This window comes from Hypanus sabinus, chromosome 11, assembly GCF_030144855.1.
Source record: "Hypanus sabinus isolate sHypSab1 chromosome 11, sHypSab1.hap1, whole genome shotgun sequence".
NCBI lineage: Eukaryota > Metazoa > Chordata > Chondrichthyes > Myliobatiformes > Dasyatidae > Hypanus > Hypanus sabinus.
In genome coordinates, this window is record NC_082716.1 from 24,437,319 (window position 1) to 24,462,552 (window position 25,234).

At 40.5% G+C, this 25,234-nt stretch overlaps 1 protein-coding gene across 2 annotated transcripts in view; it reads right to left on the reverse strand.

The window, feature by feature from the left end:
• Window positions 1-2,863: 2,863 nt before the first annotated feature.
• LOC132401544 (dihydropyrimidine dehydrogenase [NADP(+)]-like) overlaps window positions 2,864-25,234 on the reverse strand; it is an 889,454-nt gene continuing 867,083 nt past the window's right edge. For both annotated transcript variants that reach the window (XM_059983565.1, XM_059983564.1), the window contains exon 23: window positions 2,864-4,399. In XM_059983565.1, the coding sequence (XP_059839548.1) occupies window positions 4,241-4,399 (159 nt within the window). In that variant the 3' untranslated portion in view covers window positions 2,864-4,240. The remainder of the gene's footprint in view (window positions 4,400-25,234) is intronic.

Below are 25,234 nucleotides of genomic sequence, written 5' to 3' on the forward strand. Positions count from 1 at the left end.
GTAAAAACAACGTGTATGAAAGATATAGATTCCTTTCTTTGGACCAAGAACAAAGTGTTAGGTTTCACCAATATTTGGCCGAGTTCCACACACTGAGTAAGTCCTGTGAGTTTGGAGACTTGAGAGACAAACTAGTTAAAAGACAAAATAGTTTGTTCCAGTGAGAAGATCTAATGCTAGAAAAGGCTGTGAATATGTGTAGAGCAGAAGAAAGCACACAAGCACAAGCGAAAGAGCTGCACAGGGCAAGAACAACCGTGCACGTTGTGAAAACAGAGAGGTAGAGCACAAAGAGGGCTTCCAAAGCAACGGCATATCAAAGAGGTAGGATCAAGCAGTAAACGCACCAAATGTGGAGGTACGCACATCCCAAAGAAATATCCTGCTTATGAAAAGTCCTGCAATAATTGTGGGAAGAAAAATTATTTTGCAAAGTGCTGCAAGAGAAAGGTGCAGATGGTTGCTGAGGAAATGGAGGAAGTTTTTGTAGATTCTCTATAGACTGGTAAAACAGAATGAATTGTTCCAGAGACTGTGAATGAGACAGTAATTCCATTCAAGCTTAACACCAGAGCCCAGGAGAATCCGTTGTCTATGGATGATTACAAGATTCACAAAGTTTACCCAGTGAAGTGAAAAGTGACGGGCTGTACTAGAGAGAATGTTCCGGTAAAACAGGGCCCTCTAGTGACTTCCAAGCACAAGGGAAAGCACCTAAAGACAAAATACTGATTGTAGAAAAGCGAGTACAGCCAATATTAGGTCTGAGTGCAGGCAAAAGGCTCAACCTGGTGGAAGGAGTTTGGGTAGTGACTTCACAGACCAAAGGTGACCAGTCAAAACTCAATAAAGAGTATGCAGATGTCTTTGAGGTGCTCAGATGCTTACCTGATGTAACTCATGAAACTCTTAACAGCATCCATGAGAGATCCAGAAAGGTTATTGCAAGAGAAGCACAGCTCCACTTTCCATAGCCATCTGTACCAACTACACCAGCATGAGAGTCAGGATGCTGGTCCTGAACAGAGTGATCATGAAGAAGAAGTCGCCAGTCGTGTCTCCACATCATGCAGCTGAGGTTCAGAATCTGTCTCCCATCAACTTTCATTTAGAGATTGGAAATCAAAAAAGATCTCCATGATCCTCTCTGAAGTTGAAGAGAAAAAAATGAAAAGGAAGATGGGAAGACACACGGACCCAAAGGTCAGGACAACAGTACCATTTCAACACAAACCAGCAGGAAGGGTTGTTATCTATGATACACAGCCAACAGAAGGAACTACGTGAATTGAGACAGACTCAGTTGCAACTTGTGCAAAGTCTCACTGATCACATGAATGTAGTTCAGGGCTCCATTATAAGGCAGTGGATTGAATTATGGCCTCACAACAAGAACAAAAACAGAGATGAACATATAGGATGTTGGCACAAGGATGTGAAAAAAATGGGCATGTCAATCAGAGTACTCAAAAGGACACTCACTGGTATTAACGCAGCAAGCGAATGTAAGACATCTGTGGAAATAGCAATCCAAAAAGAATCATTAAGCTACCATAGAGATGGATTGAGAGTGGCAGAGTGAATAGGGGATAGTATTTGCTCATTACAATTGAAATTAATGTAAATATCTGTATAACAAAGCATTATTGTGTCTTGCAAGTTTATTTTTATGAGGGCATACTATTATGTTTGTTTTCCTTAAAGAGGGGAGATGTGTTATTATGTCTGTTCATAATAAAGAACATCAGTTCCTAGTGTGCAATGCAGACGGTTCACCCAGTACTGGGAGTGATGTTGGTGAACTGGGCACAGCTACACTCTTGGCGGGCTGAAGGTCCTGAATAAAATTTGGTCGAGCTGAAGCCGTTCTGTAAATAAAATTGCTCTAGCATTTTTACCCACACAAGTTTGTCTTTGTTACAGAACAAATATAACTGTTGTCAAAGTTCTGGTAAACTGTATTGATTAAGACTGTAAACACAAGAGATTCGGCAGATGCTGGAAATCCAAAGCGATACACACACAAAATTCTGGAGGAGTTCAGCAAATCGGGTAGCATCTATTGAAATGAATAAACAGTCGACATTCAGGCTGAGACCCTTCTTCAGGGCTAAATAAGGATAAGGTTGTGTCAGTTGGTTCAAGAACCAAATGGTTGAAGGGAAGTAGCTGTTCTTGAACTTGATGGTATGGGACTCCAGGTTTCTATACCTCTTGCCTGATGGTAGTTCTGAGAAGATGCTGAGAAGGTAGAGAAAATATTGATAAGGATGTTACTGGGACTAGAAAGTTTGAGTTGTAAGAAAAGACTGGATAGACTAGGACATTTATCCCTGGAGCATAGAAGGCTGCGGAGTGAGGTATATAAGATCACAAGGGACGTAGTGAGGTGAATAGTCTCAGTCATTAGTCCAGCATGGGGTAGTGTAAAACCAGTGGGATAGAATTAAAGTGAGCCTGGAAAGGTTTAAAGGGGACCCGGGGGGCATTTTTCATACAGCAGATGGTAGGTATGTGGAATGAGCTGCCAAAGTGTTATTGGCAGGTATAATCATGTTTAAAAGATATTTAAACAGGTACAGAGAGGGGAATGGTTCAGAGGGACATTCCTCAAACTCTAGCATATGGGACTAGCTCAGGTATGGAACCCAGTCAACTTGGAAAAATTTCACTGAAGAGCCCATTTCTGATATCTAAATCTAAGGCTTTGGGACATTAATTGCAATTCTTTATTTTGGGGTCTTTAACCTCAGAGCAGATCACTGTTTAATGAAAAGAATGTTCAGAAGGCCACACAGAATTTATTTTACAGACGCTTTATACTATTGTATGACAAAAAAGTTAATACAAATCTGGGTAAGCATTGATTTATTTATTAAACAGATTATTTGTAACTTCCCAGGAAAATCAATTAATACTAAAAAATTAGCATTATAATCTAAATCATTATTCCTTGATTAATGGTTTCAATTCCACAATTCACTTAATCCTGATTTCAATTGCAAAACCAACTTCACATTAATAATTTTTTAAAGAAGCACAATATTATACTATGTTTGACTACATTGCAATGAGATATTTAGAACATTTGTAAAGCTCTGAAGTAGCAATACACAATGTCTCTTACAGTGTGCATCATACAAAAATATGTCGAAGGATATCAGTTAATAAGATACAGAAAATAGTAATGATATTGCAAAGTATCTGTTTTGTGATCTGCGTAAATATTTCACTCAATTTAAATTATTTATATTTATAATTATTAGTCAGCAAAATAACGGAAAGTTAGTGTGATAGGATCAACATTAAAATCAAAGAAACAGAAGTGAACAGCTAAATGAAATAAAAATAATCACACAGTGTACTTTGTAACGGTTGAGGTGTAGATTAATCATAGGTTAAATTACAAAACTACAGAATAATTTGCTTATAAACTTATCCATTATTAAACATTATTTCCATTATACTTACATTTAATGATTTGGAAGCTAAGATATATATCAGATTAAAATAAAACTTCACTTTTCTCACACAGTTTTATCATTCTCTTTTTCCAGTAATTGGTCTCATGATAGCGTTACAAAAATGTGGGATCTGAATCAAATTATGTGAATTAATGACATTGGCAGAAAACAGCCGTTTCTATGGATCTTGGTGAGTTAAATGGCAACTGTAGTTTCCACGAGGGTGCTCAAGGCAGACATTATCAATATAATAGAATATTACTGAAGAAAAATATATCACATTGAGAGGTGAGTGTAGATTTTAGCTATTTAATAGATTGCGGATGTCTCTGTCTTCTACATAAGAATGTTTATTAATGAAATAACTTTCTAATAAACTAATAGTCTACTCATTTCAGCTTTTCTGCTGTCAGTAGACATAAGAAACTGTTAATGTAGTGAAAGCATTCTAATAGCAATTAATAATTCCAATATAAGCTCTGAGCATGTAGATTGTATCCCATTGTCATTGTGTATTATATGGTTGACCTCAATTATATAGCTTTCTGCTTAGTAAAGCGCAATTTTGTTTATAATGTGGACACTTTCCTTCCAATAATTTTAACTCATTGGAAAGCGCAAGTCTACTGAACTAGGTTTAGTAAGATAAAATCAATACTTTAGGAATAACAGTGATCTGTCATGTTATAACACGTGAATGACTAAATCAATACTTATAAGAACATATGGATATTAAGTCATATTTCCTGCTGGACCATGTAAATTCAACAAACTTGTTAGACTGCGAGAGGAATGCCTCTATTAGGTTCATAAGCGGTTAACCGGGGTATCATTTTAATGCAATCAATGATAGGACAGACACTGTAGCAAAGAGTGCAACCTGTGCAGTTTTCATTTACTCGAGGAAGGTGCGTCTTGGGATCGAAGGTTATGGCCTACAGAGAATTAAACAAAAAACAGAGATCAGAAACAAAGACACAGCAAAACATATGACAATCAAATTATGTAAAAAAAGATGCCTTAGAGCTGTATTTAGATGAAACAATGGCAACATCTATTAAATATATAAAGAACATTTATCTAGAATGTGAATTGCTGGTGTATTTTCAATTGTCAGTGATGAACTGTAGATGGATTAAAATGGCATGCATAAGAAACACTGCATACTGGCACACATCACTTTTTCATTTGGATTCTTGATGTATGACCTTGCTCTCATCTTCAAAATTAGCATTCATTCATTAGTTAGTTTTCTGGCTGCCAGCTTCAATCTATGAAATTACTTTCAACCAATTGGGCGCTGAACTATAAATAGAGACAAGCTTGTTTCAAACATCCAACAATGTCACTCACTGGCTAGTCTTAATCTTGCACAAACCTATATTGGGCGACAATTGATGTTAGCTGTGATATTGCTCAGTCTGATTATATTTGAAGAAATTAAAATATTTCTCAGCAATAATAATGTAGAAATTATTAAAGCGTCATTTGTTCTAATGTTTTAAAACTCTTTGGATAATCATGGAGAGATGGAGACAAATTTTTATTTATTTTTGTTTTCTTATTTGGGTCCTTCTGGCCCAGTGAGTCTGTGGCACTCAATTACATTCATATGAAATTAATCTACGTCTTGGAATGTGGGGGGAAACCAGAGCACCCAAATGAAGCCCACAATGTCACAAGGAGAAAGTACAAACTCCTTATAGACAGTGGTGGGAATTGAACCTGTGTCGCTGCCACTGTAATAGCATTATGCTAAACGCCATTCTACTGTGCTGCACCACTATACAACATGTTATAACATTTTAAAACATGCTATATTATAGCATAATATAATGCTGTAGTTGAATCTGTAATGAATTAAGTCTGCAAATTGTTTTCACAGAACATGGGAGATTTCAACTTTAGGCTGATTTGTGCAAATTTAACTTTGTGATAATTATTTTCAATTTACAAATATTGCCCTATATATCAGGGTTACTTAGAGTTGTTCCACTGCTTGATGGTGGAGTTCTTCAGTTCTGGGAAATGAGCATGCAAAACAGATTCCTTTTTCCCTCTCCCCAAACTATTATTCTGCTGAATGTTAGACTTATGAAATCTTCGTTATCCAAGAAGCTCAGAGACCTTGGCCTTCACCATGCCTTGTGCAGCTGGATCCTGAATTTCCTGCTAGATCACCGTCAGGTGGTAAGTGTGGGCTCCCTCACCTCCACCCCTCTGACTCTCAAAACAAGTGCCCCTCAGGGCTGAGTACTAAGTCCCCTCCTTTACTCTCTGTATACCCATGACTGTATTGCCACCCACAGCTCCAATCTGCTAATTAAATTTGCTAATGATGCTACACTGATTGGCCCAATCTCAAATAATAACGAGGTAATCTACACAGAAGAAGTCATCAGTGGTGTCAAGGAAATAACCTCTCACAAAAACAAAGGAGCTGGTTGTGGACTACAGGAGGAATGGAGACAGGCTAGCCCAGGCATGGGCAAACTACGGCCCGGGGGCCATATGTGGCCCGTTAAGCTTTTTAATCCGGCCCGCAGAACTTGATGAAATTATATTAATAAACCTTGTTAACGTTTTTTCCCCACAATTCTGGCGTTTTCCCAATAGATGACGCACTGTATATACATTGACCTTTGTTGAGGTGCAGCGTATTATTCCACATTTGCGCTTTACTCTTTGTTCGGCTCGACCTATTTGTGTGAACAGGCGTTCAGCGTCATGAACATCAACAAAGCCAGCCACAGATCCAAGTTAACTGACCAACACCTCAGATCCATCCTGAGAATCGCCACAACAAAACTAAATCCAGACTTTGATGCGCTGGCTAAAAAGGGAGACCAACAACACTGTTCCCACTGAAATTAAAAATAAGTTTCTTCGTTGTGTTATGTAAAAAATGCATTTGAAAATATTTTTTTCAATAAGCCTTACATCTTACATGTCATTTCTGTTAAGTGATGGACATGAGTAGTGCGCAGGTGCACGTACGTTCTCAAAATAAAATATGCACTCCAGATCAAATAACGCGCTCCACATACTGGCGCGCTCTCACTGTTCTGTCATTGTGCTGGTCGTTGTTGAGTTTTGGCACAGGGGACAATTGAATAAGAAGGAGCAGGACAAGTAGACCTGCATCTCCTACCGTTTTTGAAATAAACACAGAATTTTCAGTGCTTTAAAATAATAACTGTTACTATTAAAAAAAGCTGTATTTTATTCATTTAATTTTCAGTGTTTTAAAAGTTATTTCAATAAATAGCTAAATACCATGGGACTTCAAAGACAGATATTTTGTTGTAATGCATTTGTTCATTTTCAATTGAAATTAAAGCACATGTTTTCTACATATCCCATGATATTTTATTTTCTCTTATGAGGTGTATTACAAAAACAATCCGTCCATCTGCTCCTGGTCCAGCCCCCCTGTCAAATTTTAGAACCCTTTGTGGCCCACAAGTCAAAAAGTTTGCCCACCCCTGGGCTAGCCCCTATTGACATAATTGGGTCTGGAGTTGAGAGAGTGAACAGCTTTAAGTTCCTCATCATACACATCACCGAGGATCTCATGAGATATGTACATACCGGCTGTGTTGTGAAAAAAGCACAACAGCACCTCTTTCACCTCAGATGGTTGAAGAAGTTTGGTATGGGTCCCCAAATCCTAAGGACTTTCTACAGGGGCACAAATGAGAGCATCCTGACTGGCTGCATCACTGCCTGGTATGGGAACTGTACTTCCCTCAATTGCAGGACTCTGCAAAGAGTGGTGCAGACAGCCTAGTGCATCTGAACTTCCAACTATTCAGGACAATTAACAAGACAGGTGTGTAAAAAGGGCCTGAAGGATCACTGGGGACCCGAGTCACCCTAATGACAAACTGTTCCAGCTGCTACCATCCAGGAAATGGTATTGCAGCATAAAAGCCAGGACCAACAGGTTCTGGGACAATTTCTTCCATCAGGCCATCAGACCGATTAATTCACGCTGATACAATTGTATTTCTGAGCTATATTGTCTGTCCTGTTGTATATACTAATTATTATAAATGACTGTAACTTGCATATTGCACATTTAGATGGAGATGCAATGTAAAGATTTTACTCCTCGTGTATGTGAAGGACATAAGTAACAAAGTCAATTCAATTCAGATCAAAATACTTCTGCCTTTCTCATTTCCTTCAGCAAATCATTTTGTGAGTGTGCATTTATAATAAAATGTCATGACTGATTATAAGAGTTAAATGTGATTCCTCCTTGGTATATGCTAAAACAAAATGGAAATACGTGGAAATTTGTTGGATCTGTATTTCCCTCTGGCATTCACCCAGAGAGTGGTGGGTGCGTGGAATACGCTGTCAGCGATGGTGGTAGAGGTGGATACAATAAGGTCTTTTAAGAGACTGTTAGATAGGGATATGGGGCTTAGAAAAATAGAGGGCTATACGCTAGGGAAATTCTAGGCTGTTTCTAGAGTAGGTTAAATGGTCGGCACAACATTATGGGCCAAAGGGCCTGTAATGTGCTGTAGTTTTCTATGTTTCTATGATTATGTAAGGGAAAATGGTGTTAGCTTGGAGAGGGATTGTTTTGAAAAAGTTAAGAGTTCAAGTCTACAGCTTTGAGGGTAGATAATTATGAATATAGGTCCACAATCCCTTATCCAAAGTTCTTGGGGCCAGTTGCATTTCAGAATTCAGAATTTTTCATATTTCAGAATCTCTCTTTATTGGTTCCAGGACCCCTTGCAGATACCAAAAAAACATGTGTGCTCAAGTCCCTTATTTAACCTGTCTCAGTGTGGGTGGACTTTAGGACCCGGCGGAGCTCCAGATGCACATCCTCCCGTATACTTTAAATCATCCCTCGATTACTTATGATACCTAAATAGTTGTTATACTGTATTGTTTAGGGAATAATGACAAGAAAAATATTTTATTTCTAACAAAAACATTCAATAAAACATAAAAATATACAGCTTCAATTGAACTCAATCAATAAGTCACATGGTAAATGACTTATTGGAATAAATGTAGAACGTCACTGTCACTATAAAACTTCAGTAACTCATCTTTCTGTTTCTTTAAATCATATACAGTTGTAGTACCCACACCATATTCTTCAGTAAGATGCCACACAGACACACCACAATCAAGCTTCTGCAATAACTCCACTTTCTGTGTTATTGATAATGATAGATGCTTCCTTCTCTTTTTCTCATTGTTACCCATAGGGGTATCTGCAGCTTTTTTTGACATTTTCACAGTGAAACTAAACACAAAGTCAACAGTGAACACAAAATATCAGTGAGCAGCAAATGCACGTGTAACCAGTACGAGAGCTGAGCAACAGCTGACGTCTAGAGGCCTCAGCTAGTGCTGCCACCTCACACCTGAGTGACGTCAGCTGTTGGTGAAAAAAACTTCGGCTTTCGGAATTTCGGGTAAGGGATTGTGGACCTGTATATGTTTGTTTAGGGAAGGTGAGGTCATGGTGCAGTTGCTGGTGCCAACTGGTGCCTTATACATGACTGAAGATTGTTTAATGTTATTTCCAGTACACAGGTGTAAAGGAAAATGACATAATTGTTACTCTGGACCCATTGCAGCACAAAAAAGCCCAGCAAGTTCAAGAACGCAATAATAAAAAAAACACAGTAAGTATAAATGCATCATATAGTTGGTATACATAGATTGACCGAATGTCCATAAAGAGACATTAGACACAGGAGTGTATGTACATAAAGAGACTCTAACTTTATTATTGAAAAGTACTGAAGTAAGAGTCATTTTTGAGGTTTGAAAGGTACAAAAAGGGGTAATTACTTTGTGCAAAAGGGGAATCTTCTCATAGGCTTGGTCACAACTAGTGCCAGCACTAAGCATTGGAAATGGAAACAAGGACAATAGAGAGAGAAGGCTGTGTGAAAGTTCGATGGATCTGTGATTCCCTCTGGCATTCTACAAATCAGCTCATTTAGCAGATGATAAATATCAGTTTGTTTTCCATACTGCTACTTCATCAACCATTTGTTTTCCTTCTTGTATCGCATCTAACTGTAATAAAGTTAATTCTTGTGGTTTAACACGGGTATAGTAATCCCCTTGTTTGTGAGTAGGTATGCAAATGCAATTTGCTGAATTGGAAAAGAATGCAGAACAAATTTTAAAATAATTTCATACTCTGATGTCAATATTGTATTTGCTGTTGAATCCAACAAATTGAAATCAACATCTGTATTAACCTCCCACCATTTTCAAACACACTTGCCTTCTCTGGCGTGGCGAAGGCTGAGGGGAGATCTGTTAGAGGTTTATAAGATTATGAGCAGTAAGATTTGGTGGATAGTGGGTGCCTGTTTCCCAGGGTTGATATGTCTAATACAAGGGGGCATGCATTGAAGCTGTGGAGGGGTAGGTTCAAAGCAGATGTGAGGGGTAAGTTTTGCACTCAGACTGTTGGATGCCGGGAATGCGCTGCCTAGTATGGTGGTAGAGGCAAATTACATTAGAGGCTTTTAAGAGACATTTAGATTGGCACATGAACGTAAGGAAGATGGACATTGTGTAGGGAGGAGGGATTAGTGCTAGAGTGATTCTGATTTGCTTTTTAGGTAGTTCAGCACAATACTGTGGGCAGAATGGCCTGTTTCTGTGATGCACTGTTATAAGCTCTACTACCGAGCTACACTTCCACTTGCAATCATTCCAACAAAAAGCTCAGCAGGGAACATGTTTAACAGCTGAGTAAGCAAAATATTGTTGGAAAAGCCCAGAAAACATGATTAAAATACTTGGCTGTCAGGTAAGCAACCTTACTGGAAAACAGAATATTAAATTGCCTATATTACAAGGAAATGTTGAGCTAATCAATTTTTGGAGTAGTTCAGATGAAAATCTATGTGGGTTTCACTTTTATCCAAAGGCTACATGAATACAATCCAGCAAAGTTGGAAATACTCAGTAAGTAGCTGTGGAGAGAGTACCAGTGTTAATGTCCAAAATTATTGACCTTCGGATACGCAACCAAAACTCCAAAATATGATTTGCTGTGGCTTTTCCTAAGTGTGAACTGATATAAAGTCACCTCGCACAGCGGCACAGAACTGGCAATGGTGAATTGAGCTTCTTCCTGCCCAGTTTTCTTTTCCATTAAAGTTAATGAAATAGAACATATGGGAGAATACAAAGTGGGCTGCCAGTGCTATGCTATGCGAGACGAGTTTCCATTCTGCTTCTTACATCTGAAAAGATATAACTGAAAACCGCTTTATAACTGAAGATTAAAGCCAAATTTATTTAACCACTAAAAATCATGCAAATTTAGTACCCAGAGTGAATTATAACAAAGACTAACTGTAACAAGCCCCAAGCTGAAGTAAATGTGAAAGATCTACTGGAGTGACACAATAGATGTCAAACTCCATGCCTGCTGCTCCACACTGCTTTGTAGCCCCTATGTTCCTTTGCATGCTTCAATTTTCTACTATTGTCAACTGGCAGGGTATTGACAAATTACTTCATGTGAACTGTTGTCAGCCAACAATAGGGTGTATGCTTTTGAACTCATGAGGTGTCAGTTAGATGACAAAAGCTAGACAAATCCTGAAATATTTGAAACGTGTTGGGTGGGAGGGGGTAGAAATATCAAGATTAACTATTATGTGTGATTGATTTTAAAACTAATCTCTGAAACTAGTTCTTTTGAAATCCTAGCGTGTATGAAATCAGGTCCAGGGGATTTTTAGCTCTTGATCCCAGAAAAATTCTCTAATTTTTTTTAATATTAATTACTTAAGAACTTTAATCTCATTAGACTCTGGCTCCCTACAACTTCCAGTAAAATATTAGTGTTAGCTAGTGTGACAGATACACATACACACACTAAACTTTTAACATGTGTATCATTTTCTTGTTTATCATTATAAAGTTCCAATATTAAAGTTCAAAGTACATTTATTATCAAGGTATGTAAATATTATACACCCTTGGGATTTGTTTCCTAACAGGCAGCCACGAAACAAAGAAACCCAAAATAACCATTAAAAAAGGAAAACTGTCTAACACCCAATGTGCAGAGATGAAAAAGCAAATCAGAATCAGGTTTATTATCACCGGCATGTGACATGAAATTTGTAAACTTAGCAGCAGCAGTTCAATGCAAGACATTATCTAGAGGGGGAGAAAAAACAAAATAAATAAATAATAATAATAATAAATCTATTACAGTATACAGAATAGATTAAAAATAGTGCAAAAAACAGAAATAGTATATATTAAAAAAGTGAGGTAGTGTCCAAGGGTTCAATGTCCATTTAGGAATTGTACGGCAGAGAGGAAGAAGCTGTTCCTGAATCGCTGAGTGTGTGCCTTCAGGCTTCTGTACCTCCTACCTGATGGTAACAGTGAGAAAAGGGCATGCCCTGGGTGCTGGAGGTCCTTAATAATGGACACTGCCTTTCTGAGACATCGGTCCTTGAAGATGTTCTGGGTATTGTGTAGGCTAGTACCCAAGATGGAGCCGACTAAATTTGTAACCCTCTGCAGCTTCTTTCAGTCCTGTGCAGTAGTACCCCCCCCACCCCCATACTAGACAGTGACACAGCCTGTCAGAATACTCTCCACGGTACAACTATAGAAGTTTTTGAGTGTATTTGTTGACATACCAAATCTCTTCAAACTCCTAATTAAGTATAACCGCTGTCTTGCCTTCTTTATAACTGCATTAATATGTTGGGACCAGGTTAGATCCTCAGAGATCTTGACACTCAGAACTTGAAACTGCTCACTCTCTCCACTTCTGATCCCTCTATGAGGATTGGTATGTATTCCTTGTCTTACCCTTCCTGAAGTCCACGATCAGCTCTTTCCTCTTACTGACATTGTGTGCAAGGTTGTTGCTGTGGCACCACTCCACTAGTTGGCATATCTCACTCCTGTATGCCCTCTTGTCTCCACCTGAGATTCTACCAACAATGGTTGTATCGACAGCAAATACAGAGAGTAGAGCAGGGGGCTAGGCACCAGTGTTGATTGTCATTGAGGAGAAGATGTTATCACCATTCCGCACAGATTGTGGTCTTCCGATTAGGGAGTCGAGGATCCAACTGCAGAGGGAGGTACAGAGGCCCAGGTTCTGCAACATCCCAATCAGGTTTGTGGGAATGATGGTCTTATTATAGTCGATGAACAGCATCCTGACGTAGGTGTTTGTATTGTCCGGGTAGTCTAAAGCTGTGTGAAGAGCCATTGAGATTGCATCTGCCATTGACCTATTGTGGCGATAGGCAAATTGCAATGGGTATAGGTCCTTGCTGAGGCAGGTGCTCATTCTAGTTATGACCAACCTCTCAAAGCATTTCATCACTGTAGATGTAAGTGCTAGTAGGTGATAGTCATTAAGGCAGCCCACATTATTCTTCTTAGGCACTGGAGTAATTGTTGCCTTTTTGAAGCAAGTGGGAACTTCCACCCGTAGCAGTGAAAGGTTGAAATTGTCCTTGAATACTCCTGTCAGTTGGTTGGGATAAGTTTTCAGAGCCTTGCCAGGTAATCCGTCAGGGCCTTCTGCCTTGCAAGGTTTCACTCTCTTTAAAAACAGCCTAACATCGGCCTCTGAGACAGAGATCACAGGGTCATCAGGTGCAGCAGGGATTTTAACAGCTGTAGTTGTGTTCTCCCTTTCAAAGCGGGTATAGAAGGCATTGAGTTCATCTGGTAGTGAAGTATCGCTGCTGTTCATGCTATTGGGTTTCGCTTTGTAGGAAGTAATGTCTTGTAAACCCTGTCAGAGTTGTCGTGCATCCAATGTCACCTCCAACCTCATTTGAAATTGTCTCTTAGCCCTTGAAATAGCCCTCCGCAAATCACACCTGGTTTTCTGGTACAGGCCTGGGTCACCAGACTTGAATGCCACAGATCTAGCCTTCAGCAGATGACGTATCTCCTGGTTCATCCATGGATTTTGGTTCGGGAATGTACTGTAAATCATCCACACAGGTTTTAATGATGTCAGTAACAACTGCAGCATACTCATCCAGGTTCGAAGATGAATCCCTGAATACAGTCCAGTCCACCGATTCAAAGCAGTCCTGTAAATGCTCCTGCGCTTCCCTTGTCCAAACCTTCTTGGTCCTCACTGCTGGTGCTGCAGTCTTCAGTCTCTGCCTATACTCAGGGAGTAGAAGTACAGCCAGGTGATCAGACTTCCTGAAGTGAGGGCGTGGAATAGCACGGTAAGCATTCTTGATTATGGTGTAGCAATGGTCCAGTGTGTTGTTTCCTCTAGTATTGCAAGTGATCTGTTGATGGTTACTGCTTAGTGATTTCTCCAGATTGGCCTGGTTAAAATCTCCCAAAATGATGATGAAGACATTAGGATGTGCTGTTTCATGCATGTTGATCTCATTGCTCAGATCATCTAAAGCCTGATTGACATTGGCCTGAGGTGGAATGGATACTGCTACCAAAATGAGCATGGAAAACACTTGTGGTAGGTAAAAATGACGACACCTCACTGCTAAATATTCCAGGTCTGGTACACTGATATATTTGTGCACCAAGAAGGGTTGATCATGAGGCAAACTCCTCCACCTCTGCTTTTGAGGGACTGATACAAACAATAAACGCAAGCAACAGCGTTCTGAACTGGTCCACAAAGAGAGTTGTCCCCAAGCCTTTGGTTCAACGCAGAGCAGATCATCCAGCTGAGCTGGCCTATCCCTCACCTCCAGTTCCGACACCCTGGCCCGGTGCCTACATTGTCATCTAAGTATCAGGTTCAGTTGTTCTGATCCATTCTAGGGCTTGGACCCCGCCACCTCAATTCCGTTTGACCTGGCATTTAAATCGTCATCCAAATATCTGTCCAAAGAGACATGCATTTTTTTTTCTAATTGTCAATTCAAATGCTCTTGCAATTATTTGTTTTCCTTTGATTTTCCCCTAACCTTTATATTTTTGCTCTGCTAACATTTAAAGTTTTTTTTTTGGAAACATATACTATCTGTAACGGTTAGCTTCTCCGATCTTGGCAACTTACTTGCTAATATTTTGTCACTGTGCTGTTGATCACAATCACTATCAATGTCTCCTCGCATTGTGACAAATCATTTGCAAGTAAATTGCCAAGATTGGAGAACTGATCAAACCAAACGTCAACTGCCCAAGCTACAAATGTTCTGAATTATTTCCAGCCATAAGACATAGGAGCAGAATTACCCATTCAGCCCATCGCGTCTGCTCCACCTTTCCATGGCTGATCCCAGATCCCACTCAATCCCATACACCTGCTTTCTCACCATATCCTTTGATGCCCTGACTGATCAGGAAACAATCAACTTCCACTTTAAATATACAGACGGGCTTGGCCTCCATGGTAATCTGTGACAGAGCATTCCACAGACTTACTACTCTCTGGCTAAAAAAATCTTCATTATCCCTTTTCTAAAGGGTTACCCCTTAATTTTGAGGCTGTGTCCTCTAGTTCTGGGTGCCCCCATCATTGGAAACATCCTCTCCTCATCCACCCTATCTAGTCATTTCAACATTCAGTAGGTTTCAATGAGATTTGCACCCCCCACCCCCCCGGTATTCCTCTAAATTTCAATGAGTACAGGCCCAAAGCTGCCAAACACTCCTTATATGTTAACCCCTTTATTGCCAGAATCATCCTTGTGAACCTGCTCTGGACTCTATCCTTAACCTGTCTAGTCATTCCCTAACAAAAAAAAGTATTCTTAGATCTTTAGAAGCACTGGTCTAAAGCCAAGTATCCTGCGGCAAGTTATTCACTTCCAGACACCCAAATAATGTTCCACCATTTACAAGGCACAGTCAAGAATGTGATACACTTGCTCCTTCAAACAGCTTCACCAGGTCAAAGTATCTACTTTGATTGGCTCTCCATGCTTGAAATATCCTTTTTCTCCAACACCAGTCCACAGTGGTTGCATGTGTAATCGCCACAAAGATCATTAAAGCTACTTGCTCCGACCACTGCAACAACACCTCCTGAACCCATGATTTCCGATATCAAGAAGGACAACAGCTTCAGATGCAGGGGAAAACCACCACCTTCAAATTCCCCTCCTAGCTCCACACTGTCCTGACTTGTGATTGGGTCACCATGTCATCATGTAATTCATCGTTGCTGGTTCAATGGTAGTGTAGTGGTGAGCACAGTGCAAATGACACAGGTTCAATTCCTGCTGTTGACTGTAAGGAGTTTCTACATTCTCCCCATGTCCTCATGGGCTTTACTCCAGGTGCTCCAGTTTCCTCCCACATTCCAAAGATGAATTGGTTGGCAGGTTAACTGGGTCATTGTAAATTGTCCTTTGATTAAGCCTGGGTTAAATCAGGGGTTGCTGGGCGGTGAGGCCTGAAGGGCTGGCAGGGTCTACTCCATGTTGTTTCTCAATAAATAAGTAAATAAAAATACTAAAACTCCCCCAAACAGCATAGCGGAGTATTTCTAGCTTTGTTGTATTCAATTAAGTAGCTTAGGATGAAAGTGAAACCCACATATATTTTCATTCCAAATACCTTTTACTAGAAGGTGGCTTAGGTTTAAAAAAGTGACTAACTATCACCTTCTCAAGGATCGTTAGCAATGGGCAATAATTACTGCTTTGCCACTAATGCCCTGTAATTGAAAATGAATGGGAAAAGAGAAAATCAGAGAGTAATTATTACACAAGTGTCAAACACTGAGACATTCTCCAAGCTGACAAGAGTACTGAGAATGATTTGCAGTATCTTTCATAATATTACTCCTTTTTCTGTCCATACTTAATATAATCATAGAATCATAATGCTTAACAGTAAGCCCTCAGGCCAAACAAGTTCATGCCAACAATCAGTCACCAATCCTACCTAATTCTATATTTGTCTTCCCATATTCCCATCCTCCCCTTTGATCCTGCTTTTCATTCTAAACCAGGAGTAACTTACAGTAGGCAATTAAGTAACTGATATGTCTTTTGGATATGAGAGGAACCCGGAACTTGGATAACTGTAGAAGGTTCAGTCCAAGTCAGCATGGATTTATGAAGGGAAGATCATGCTTGACTAATCTTCTGGAGCTTTTTGAGGATGTAAGTATGAAAATGGACAAGGGAGAGCCAGTGGATGTAGTATACCTGGACTTCCAGAAAGCTTTTGATAAAGTCACACATAGGAGATTAGTGGGTAAAATTAGGGCACATGGTATTGGGGGCAGAGTACTGACATGGAATGAAAATTGGCTGGCTGACAGAAACAAAGAGTAGTGATTAACGGGTCCCTTTCGGAATGGCAGGCTGTGACCAGTGGGGTACCACAAGGTTCGGTGCTGGGACCGCAGCTGTTTACAATATACATTAAAGGTTTAGATGAAGGGATTAAAAGTAACATTCGCAAATTTGCTGATGACACAAAGCTGGGTGGCAGTGTGAAATGTCAGGAGGATGTTTTGAGAATGCAGGGTGACTTGGACAGGTTGGGTGAGTGGGCAAATGTATGGCAGATGCAGTTTAATATGGATAAATGTGAGGTTATCCACTTTGGTGGCAAGAACAGGAAGGCAGATTACTATCTAAATGGAGCCAAGTTAGGAAAAGGGGAAGTACAACGAGATCTAGGTGTTCTTGTGCATCAGTCAATGAAAGCAAGCATGCAGGTACAGCAGGCAGTGAAGAAAGTTAATGGCATGCTGGCTTTTAAACAAGAGGAATTAAGTTTAGGTCCTTCTGCAGCTGTACAGCGTAGGTTCACAAGGTTAATTCCCGGAATGGCAGGACTGTCATATGTCGAAAGATTGGAGCGACTGGGCTTGTATACACTGGAATTTAGAAGGATGAGAGGGGATCTGATTGAAACATATAAGATTATTAAGGGAATGGACATGCTGGAGGCAGGAAGCATGTTCCCGCTGATGGGTGAGTCCAGAACTAGAGGCCACAGTTTAAGAATAAGGGGTAGGCCATTTAGAACGGAGATGCGGAAAAACTTTTTCACCCAGAGAGTGGTGGATATGTGGAATGCTGTGCCCCAGAAGGCAGTGGAGGCCAAGTCTCTGGATGCATTCAAGAGAGAGCTAGATAGAGCTCTTATAGATAGCGGGGTCAAGGGATATGGGGAGAGGGCAGGAACGGGGTACTGATTGTGTATGATCAGCCATGATCACAGTGAATGGTGGTGCTGGCTAGAAGGGCCGAATGGCCTACTCCTACACCTACTGTCTATTGTCTATTGGAACAGCTGATGGAATGCCATGTGAAAAACAAGCCAAGGGAGGAAGTTAATAAGCCGGCAGCATCCGTGGAGGGAAATAGACTCTTGATATTTGGGTCAAGACCATTCAACTGGACTTGAAGAGTAGGGAGGAGATGACTAGTATAAAGAGGTCAAGAAAAGGGGAGTGAAAAGAGCTGGGACCATTAGGTAGATCCAGGTGAGGAGTGGTTGATTGGCAGATAGAGTCAGGTGGAGAAGAATCAGGGAGTCTTGGTAGCGCAGAGATTAGTACAATGCTTAACTGTACCAGCCACCAGGGTTCAATTCCCATTGCCACCTGTAAGGAATTTGTATGTCCTCCTCGCATGGGTTTCCTCTGGGTGCTCTGGTTTCCTGTCACAGCCCAAAGACATAGGGTTTGGTAGGTTGAATGGTCATTGTAAATTGTCCCGTGCTTAGGCTGGGATTAAATCAGGGTTTGCTGGGCAGCATGGCTCGAAGGACTGGAGGGGCTTATTCTGCATTGTATCTCAATAAATAAATAGGTACAATAACAAAGAAGAGAAAATCTCCAGGTGCTGGAAATCCAAGCAACACATAGAAATGCTGGAGGAATTCAGCAGGCCAGACAGCATCTACGGATAAGAATACTGTCGACATTTTGGGCTGAGACTCTTCGAAAAAAAAGGTAAGGAGTAGATTTAAAAGGCGGAGGAGGGAGAGAGAAACACAAGGCAATACAAGGAACTGGGAGGCGGAGGGATGAAGTAAAGAGCTGGGAAGTTGATTGGTGAAAGTGATACAGGGCTGGAGATGGGGGAGTCTGATAGGAGAGGACAGAAGTCCATGGAAGAAAGAAAAGAGGGGAGGAGCACCAGAGGGAGGTGATGGGCAGGTAAGGAGATAAGGTGAGAGAGGAAAAGGGGGATGGGGAATGATGAAGCGGGGGGTATTACCAGAAGTTTGGGAAATTGATGATCATGCCGTCAGATTGGAGGCTACCCAGACAGAATACGAGGTGTTGTTCCTCCAACCTGAGTGTGACCTCATCGCCACAGTGGAGGAGGCCATGGATTGACATATTGGAATGATAATGGAAAGTGGAACTAAAATGGGTGACCACTGGGAGATCTGGCTTCTTCCGGCAGATGGAGCGTAGGTGCTCAGCAAAGCAGTCTCCCAATCTATGTTGGGTCTCACCGAGAATAAATACAATAGACAGGATGGTGCAACAGCTGGGATCACAGAGAGAATGTGCAAACTCCACATAGGAGGCATCAGAGGTCAGGATTAATCTTAGGTCATTGAAAATATGAGGCAGCAGCCTTATTAGCTTCACCACTATTTTCTAAGTTCTGTTGATATTATACAAACTCCATGTACTGGAGAGACATGAATCTCAGAGTTGTATATGGTGACATATATGTACTTTAATAATAAATTTACTTTGAACTTTGAACCTGGCAATGCTCAGTTTCGGTTACCCTTCAGTGTAACAATGGTAAATTTTGAAGGAGGGAAACTGGTGCTTTTCTCTCTCTTCTCAATCCAAGAACAGCAAGTATTGTACACCTTCTGCCCAAGAGAAGTCTTTATGACTAGGCCTCCTGACAATGGAGCAAATCCAAAAACTTGTGAGGATGAATCTTTTAATCAGTAAACCTGCCCTTGATTCAAAGTTTCAGTATTACTGTCTCTGATTTCACGTGCTCCTTTTGTGGACTCCCCTGAACACTGTCCTGATGCATTAATGGTTCCACCACCAGCATTTATGACAGAGTTACAGTGATGTTAACAATGATTTTGGAAAATTGGGGCAGCAGAGTTGTGCAATTGGTAGAGCTGCCATCTCACAGTTCCAGAGACCCAGCCTCACCAGTTTTGTCTCCCCCTGATATTCCACTTTCCTTCTGCGTCCCAAAGATTTGCAGATTGATTGGCTATTGTAAATTATCCCTGGTGGAAGAATCTGAAGTAGCAGGAGAATAAAATTAGATTGATGAAATTAGTGTAAATGGGTGCTTGATGGTCCAGATAGACTTGAGAGCAGAGGGTCTGTTTACAGCCAGAATAACCCAGCTACACTTTTCCTTAATGTTGTGCTGAACATGAATTCCTCAGTCATTTACAGAGAATAGAGGGTTTCCAGAATTGTTTTCGAGTGTCAGTTCTTCCTTTATATCCTTCTTTATTTTTAGGGAAGTGGTCATTAAGGAGTTAAAAAGAAATAGCAGCAGAGAAATATAAAAAATAAGACAAGACAAGAAGTAGGATTCACAAAAGAACAGTCGTTAATGGCACTTAGTCATCTTCTACTGATATGCTGAGCACTTTGAGTCTTATTTTTTGCACTTCTGGACACTTCAGGTATGTTGTTCTGGTCTGAAAACAATGTTATTTACTCAGTTAATGCTCTTGGTTTTCCTTTCTCATTCCTTTCTTAAGCCCTCCAAATCCATTCTGCTGCTGTTGAGCTAACTCTGTGATTTACGCTCCTTCACAATTCTACCTGTGCCGGTCTGACTGGGTAAAGGCGTCAGCCTTCTCCATTGTACTGCTTCACTTGAACCAAAACGGTAATGGAAAATCCTGCTTTAATTATCAATAAATAATCTCAAAGGAAATGAAACACTTCATGGAAATTAAACATGCAATGCTCAGTTGACAAAATTAATTCATTCAAATAGCAAACCCTGATTTATTCTGCTCTTACATCTTATGGTCTTATTTTACTTCATTACACTGGATTGTACACAATATATTAATATTTGAAAGATGATATTTGGAAAATCCAATACTTTAGCAAATATGTTGGATTTTCATTTGTTGTTCTTTGATAAACAACAACCTACATTTATAAGGTGCCATTGATGTGTTAGCATAGTGGTTAGCACAACGCCGTACAAAACCAGTGACCCAGGTTCAATTCCCACTGCTGCCCGTAAGCAGTTTGTACATTCTCCTTGTGACGGTGTGGGTTTTCTCCGGGCATCCGGTTACCTCTCACAGTGCAAAGATGTACCGGTTGGTAGGTTAATTGGTCATTACAAACTGTCCCGTGATTAGTCGGGGGTTGCTGGGTGGTGTGGCTCCAACAGGCGGAAGGGCCTATTCCGTGCTGTATTTCAATAAAAAATAAAAAAAACATCCAGGGAAAGTTCAAGAACAGAACAATATCAGCTAGTTGAGTGTTGTCACAGTAACAATCTTACACTCATTGTCAGTAAGACCAAAGAGCTGATTGTGGACTTCAGAAAGGGTAAGGTGAGGGATCACAACAATTCTCACAGAGGGATCAGAAGTGGAGAGTGAGCCATTTCAAGTTTCCGGCTATCAAGATCTCTGAGGACTTTATTTGGTCTCAACATATTGCTGTAGCTATAAAGAAGGCAAGACAGTGACTATATTTCACTAAGAGTTTGAGGAGACTTGGTTTGTCACCTAAAACACTTGAAAGTTTCTACAGAGTACCATGGAGAGCATTCTAACTGGTTGCACCACTGCCTGGTATGGGATGGGGGTGACTGCATAGGATTGTACTAAGCTGCAGACTGTTGTATAATTAGTCAGATCCATCATGGGTACTAGCCTGTGTAATATCCAGAACATCTTAAAGGATCGGCGCCTCAGAAAGGCGGCGTCCATCATTAAGGACCCCCGTCACCCAGCACATCCACTCTTCTCATTGTTACCGTCAGGTAGGAGCTACAGAAGCCTGAAGGCACACACTCAGTGATTCAGGAACAGCTTCTTCCCCTCTGCCATCTGATTTATAAATGGACATTGAACCCATAAACACTACCCTCACTATTTTTTTTTATTATTTCTGTTTTTGCACTAGTTATTTAATTTTACTATTTTATAATTCAGTTTTTTAAATTTCATTATGTATTGCTCTGTACTGCTGCTGCAAAGTTACCAAATTTCAGTACATACGCTGGAGATACTAAACCTGATTCTGATATACTGTATACTGATGAGAAAGGAAACGGCAAGGTTCCAGGGAGGTACGATGGATTAATAGGATTGGTCTTGCAGAGAACTGATGTGAACATAGTGAGTTAAATAACTTGCTCCTGTGCTGTATAGTTCTGGGTCTTGACCTCATAAAGTATCTTGTTATAACCTTACACCTTATCATCCACCTGCACTGCACATTCTCTCTACTGTTACACCCTGGTCATTATCAATACTCTTCAGAGATTGTCTGCTTGGCATCAGTGGTCACATATCCAGGACTTGTGATAAGCACCAACTGCTCACATGGCTTCACTTGACCCTTTTCTGGGAGGCGGGTGTAAGCAGGTGCTACACCTTTCCCAAGAGTGACCTGCAGGCTAGCGGAGGGAAGGAGCACCTCACACCTCCTTTGGTAGAAATGTACCTCCGCCACCATCCGACTGCTAGTAGAGCAGTTAAAACAGCCGACCAGAGGTTACAGATACATCTGAATGGCTCACCAGCTGAAGGAAGTGCTGGAGGTATGGAAATTTGAACACAAGAATGGAGCTCTCATCAGCCAGTGTAGATGAGCAAACATTGGGATGAACTATAAAGGAAGGTTGGTGCATGTCAAGTTCTAATCACAAATTTTCCAATGTCTTGAAGCTTATGAAGGTTAGGAATGTAGAATGGAGGTCACAAATATATCCAATATTTGGATAAATATATATATCAGCTGTAGATTGGGCAGCTCTCTCACAGCTCCAGTGGGTGGGTTCGATCCTGACATCTGGAGCTGTTAGTGTGGAGTCTGTACATTCTTTCTGTCAATGTGTGCATTTTCTCCAGATGTTCTGCTTCTTCACCTCCCCCACCCCCACATCCTAAAGACAAGCTATGGTAAATTGGCCTGTTATATTTGGATGATATGGTTTGTTCAGAAGTGTATGAGTGCTTGGGGAATGGGGTGGCAGGGTGAAGATACACCTCTACCAAAAGAGGTGTAAGGCACTCCTTCCCTCCACTAGCCTGCAGGTCACCGTTGGGCAAGGTGTAGCACCTGCTTACCCCTGTGATCAGTGTCATGTGAAGCCATGGGAGCAGGTGGTGGGTGACTGTATGAACAGATGGTTCTTATCACAAGTCTTGGCTATGTAACCACTGACAGATAATCTCTGAAGAGTACAGATAACTGCTCAAAAGAAGGCAATAGCAAACCACCTCTGTAGAAAAAACTGCCAAGAAAAATCGTGGTCATGGAAAGACCATGATAGCCCATGTCATGTAACATGACACCTAACGAACGAGCTTGGGGAATAAATGAGAACCAGCACTGACTCATTCAGCTGAGTGATCTCTTGCTGTGAAATATGAAACACAAGTGCATTCAAGTAGCCAGTGAGTATGTGGGTGTGTGGGAATGAGGAACGGGGCTTGCTTGGCTGTTTTTGTTTTGATGTTATTGCTCTGTTGTCATTGTTGCTGCTCATTTTGTTCCATGAACATGATGGGCATGCTCTGTTGGTGCCAGAATGTATGATGACACTTGTAGGCTTCCCCATCACATCTTTAGGTTGTGCTGGTTGTTCATGCAAACAACACATTTCACTATATATCTTGGTGTAACCATAACCATATAACAATCACAGCACGGAAACAGGCCATTTCGGCCCTCCTAGTCCGTGCCGAACTCTTAATCTCACCTAGTCCCACCTACCTGCACTCAGCCAATAACCCTCCACTCCTTTCCTGTCTATATACCTATCCAATTTTACCTTAAATGACACAACTGAACTGGCCTCTACTACTTCTACAGGAAGCTCATTCCACTCAAGTATCACTCTCTGAGTAAAGAAATACCCCCTCATGTTTCCCTTAAACTTCTGCCCCCTAACTCTCAAATCTTGGTGTACATGTTATAAATAAACAAATCTGAAGCTGTGAGGCATCAAAGGCCTCAACAACACATCTAGCAACAGAGAAGCTGTAGGTAGAGGTGAACAGGCTGGAGTTCAGCAACAATGAAGGGCCAGAATGATTTCAGTAGCCAGAGCACTGGATAGCAAAGAATAAAGGGAGACACTGAGTGGTAGAGACAAGAAGCAAACAAAATTTGTGCTGTATTGGAATCCAATTGAACCACATGTACTAGATACAGTGAAAAGCTAATATTGCATACAGTTCATATAGATCAATCCATTACACAGTGCGTTAAGGTAGCACAAGGTAAAACAATAAGAGTGCAAAATAAAGTGTAACAGCAACAGAGAAAGTGCAGTGCAGGTAAACAATAAGATGTATGTTCCTAATGAGGCAGACTGTGGTGTCAATTCCATTTTATTGTATTAGGGAACCAATTAATAATATTATAACGGTGGATAGAAGCTGTCCTGAAGCCAGAAATAACAATCAATACTGTATGTTAGTTGCTAACATAATCAATCAGTCATTCTTTATTCTCCCTCTCCTGTTGAGCTGAAGATACAAAAGCATAAACCACCAGAAAGGACGATGTCTATTCCCACTGTTATCAGACTCTTGAATGGACATCTCATACACTGCAACAGGGTTTCTCAAACAGGTTCCATGGATCCCTAGGGTTCTGCAAGAGGTCATGATTAAAATAATTTGAACTTCGCAGGATGTGTCTTGCTAGCACTTGCGTGGTGGCTGTGATCCAGCAGCCCTGTTAACAACCTCGTTGAGTTCTCTCAGTCCAGTATGGCTGTGTGCAGTCGGACCATGTTTATTTGGATAAGCCCATTCTCAGTTTTTGCTGTGAGATAGGGGAGGCTGATGATAATTGGTGAGCACTGTGTTGTACAGAGGGAAGGACAGTAAGCTGATGAGGAGCATATAAAATAATGTTTTAGACTATATTTTAATTCATTTTGCTTTGGCTTATGGTTTTTAGTAACTTTACTATTCAACATTATCAATAAATTTTCATGCTGTAAATAGCATTGATTAAAATAAATTTACAATCTTTAGTTAAATTAAATCTACTGAGCCTACCTTTAAAGAAGTTAAATCCCATTTTGGTTTAAGCCAGTTATTTAAAAGAAATTTATGATGTTAGCCTTATGAGTTTTTAAAATATATGAAAGGGAAAGAAAGAGATTAATTTCAAGAAAGTAGAGCTAAGCTTATCTACCATTTTTTTCAAGAAAGATTGGCTAAAAATTCATTATCTACTCATAAGAACACTGACAATTATTTTTAGACTATTATATCTACAACTTACTGATCATGCTAGCATACCACGAGCTGTAGAAAAAATAATTTTTACACAGGGGTTCCCCGAGACCTGAATATTATTTCAAGGGTTCCTCCAGGGCAAAGAGGTTGAGAAAGGCTGTAGTCTGATATGAACTCTGGATCTCCCAAACTAGCTCATCTGGGTCTCTGAACTTTATTGCTATTCAGCTACAGTGGCTGCTGTACTTGCTCTGCAACTACAACATTATATTCTTCATGTTGTTTTCTTTTCACTACCTCAATGAAATTTCATACGGTGTGATCTGTATGGATAGGACACAAAACAAAACCGTTTGAGTCTTGGCAGATGTGACAATAATAAAGCAAACTCCAATACCAAGTGATGG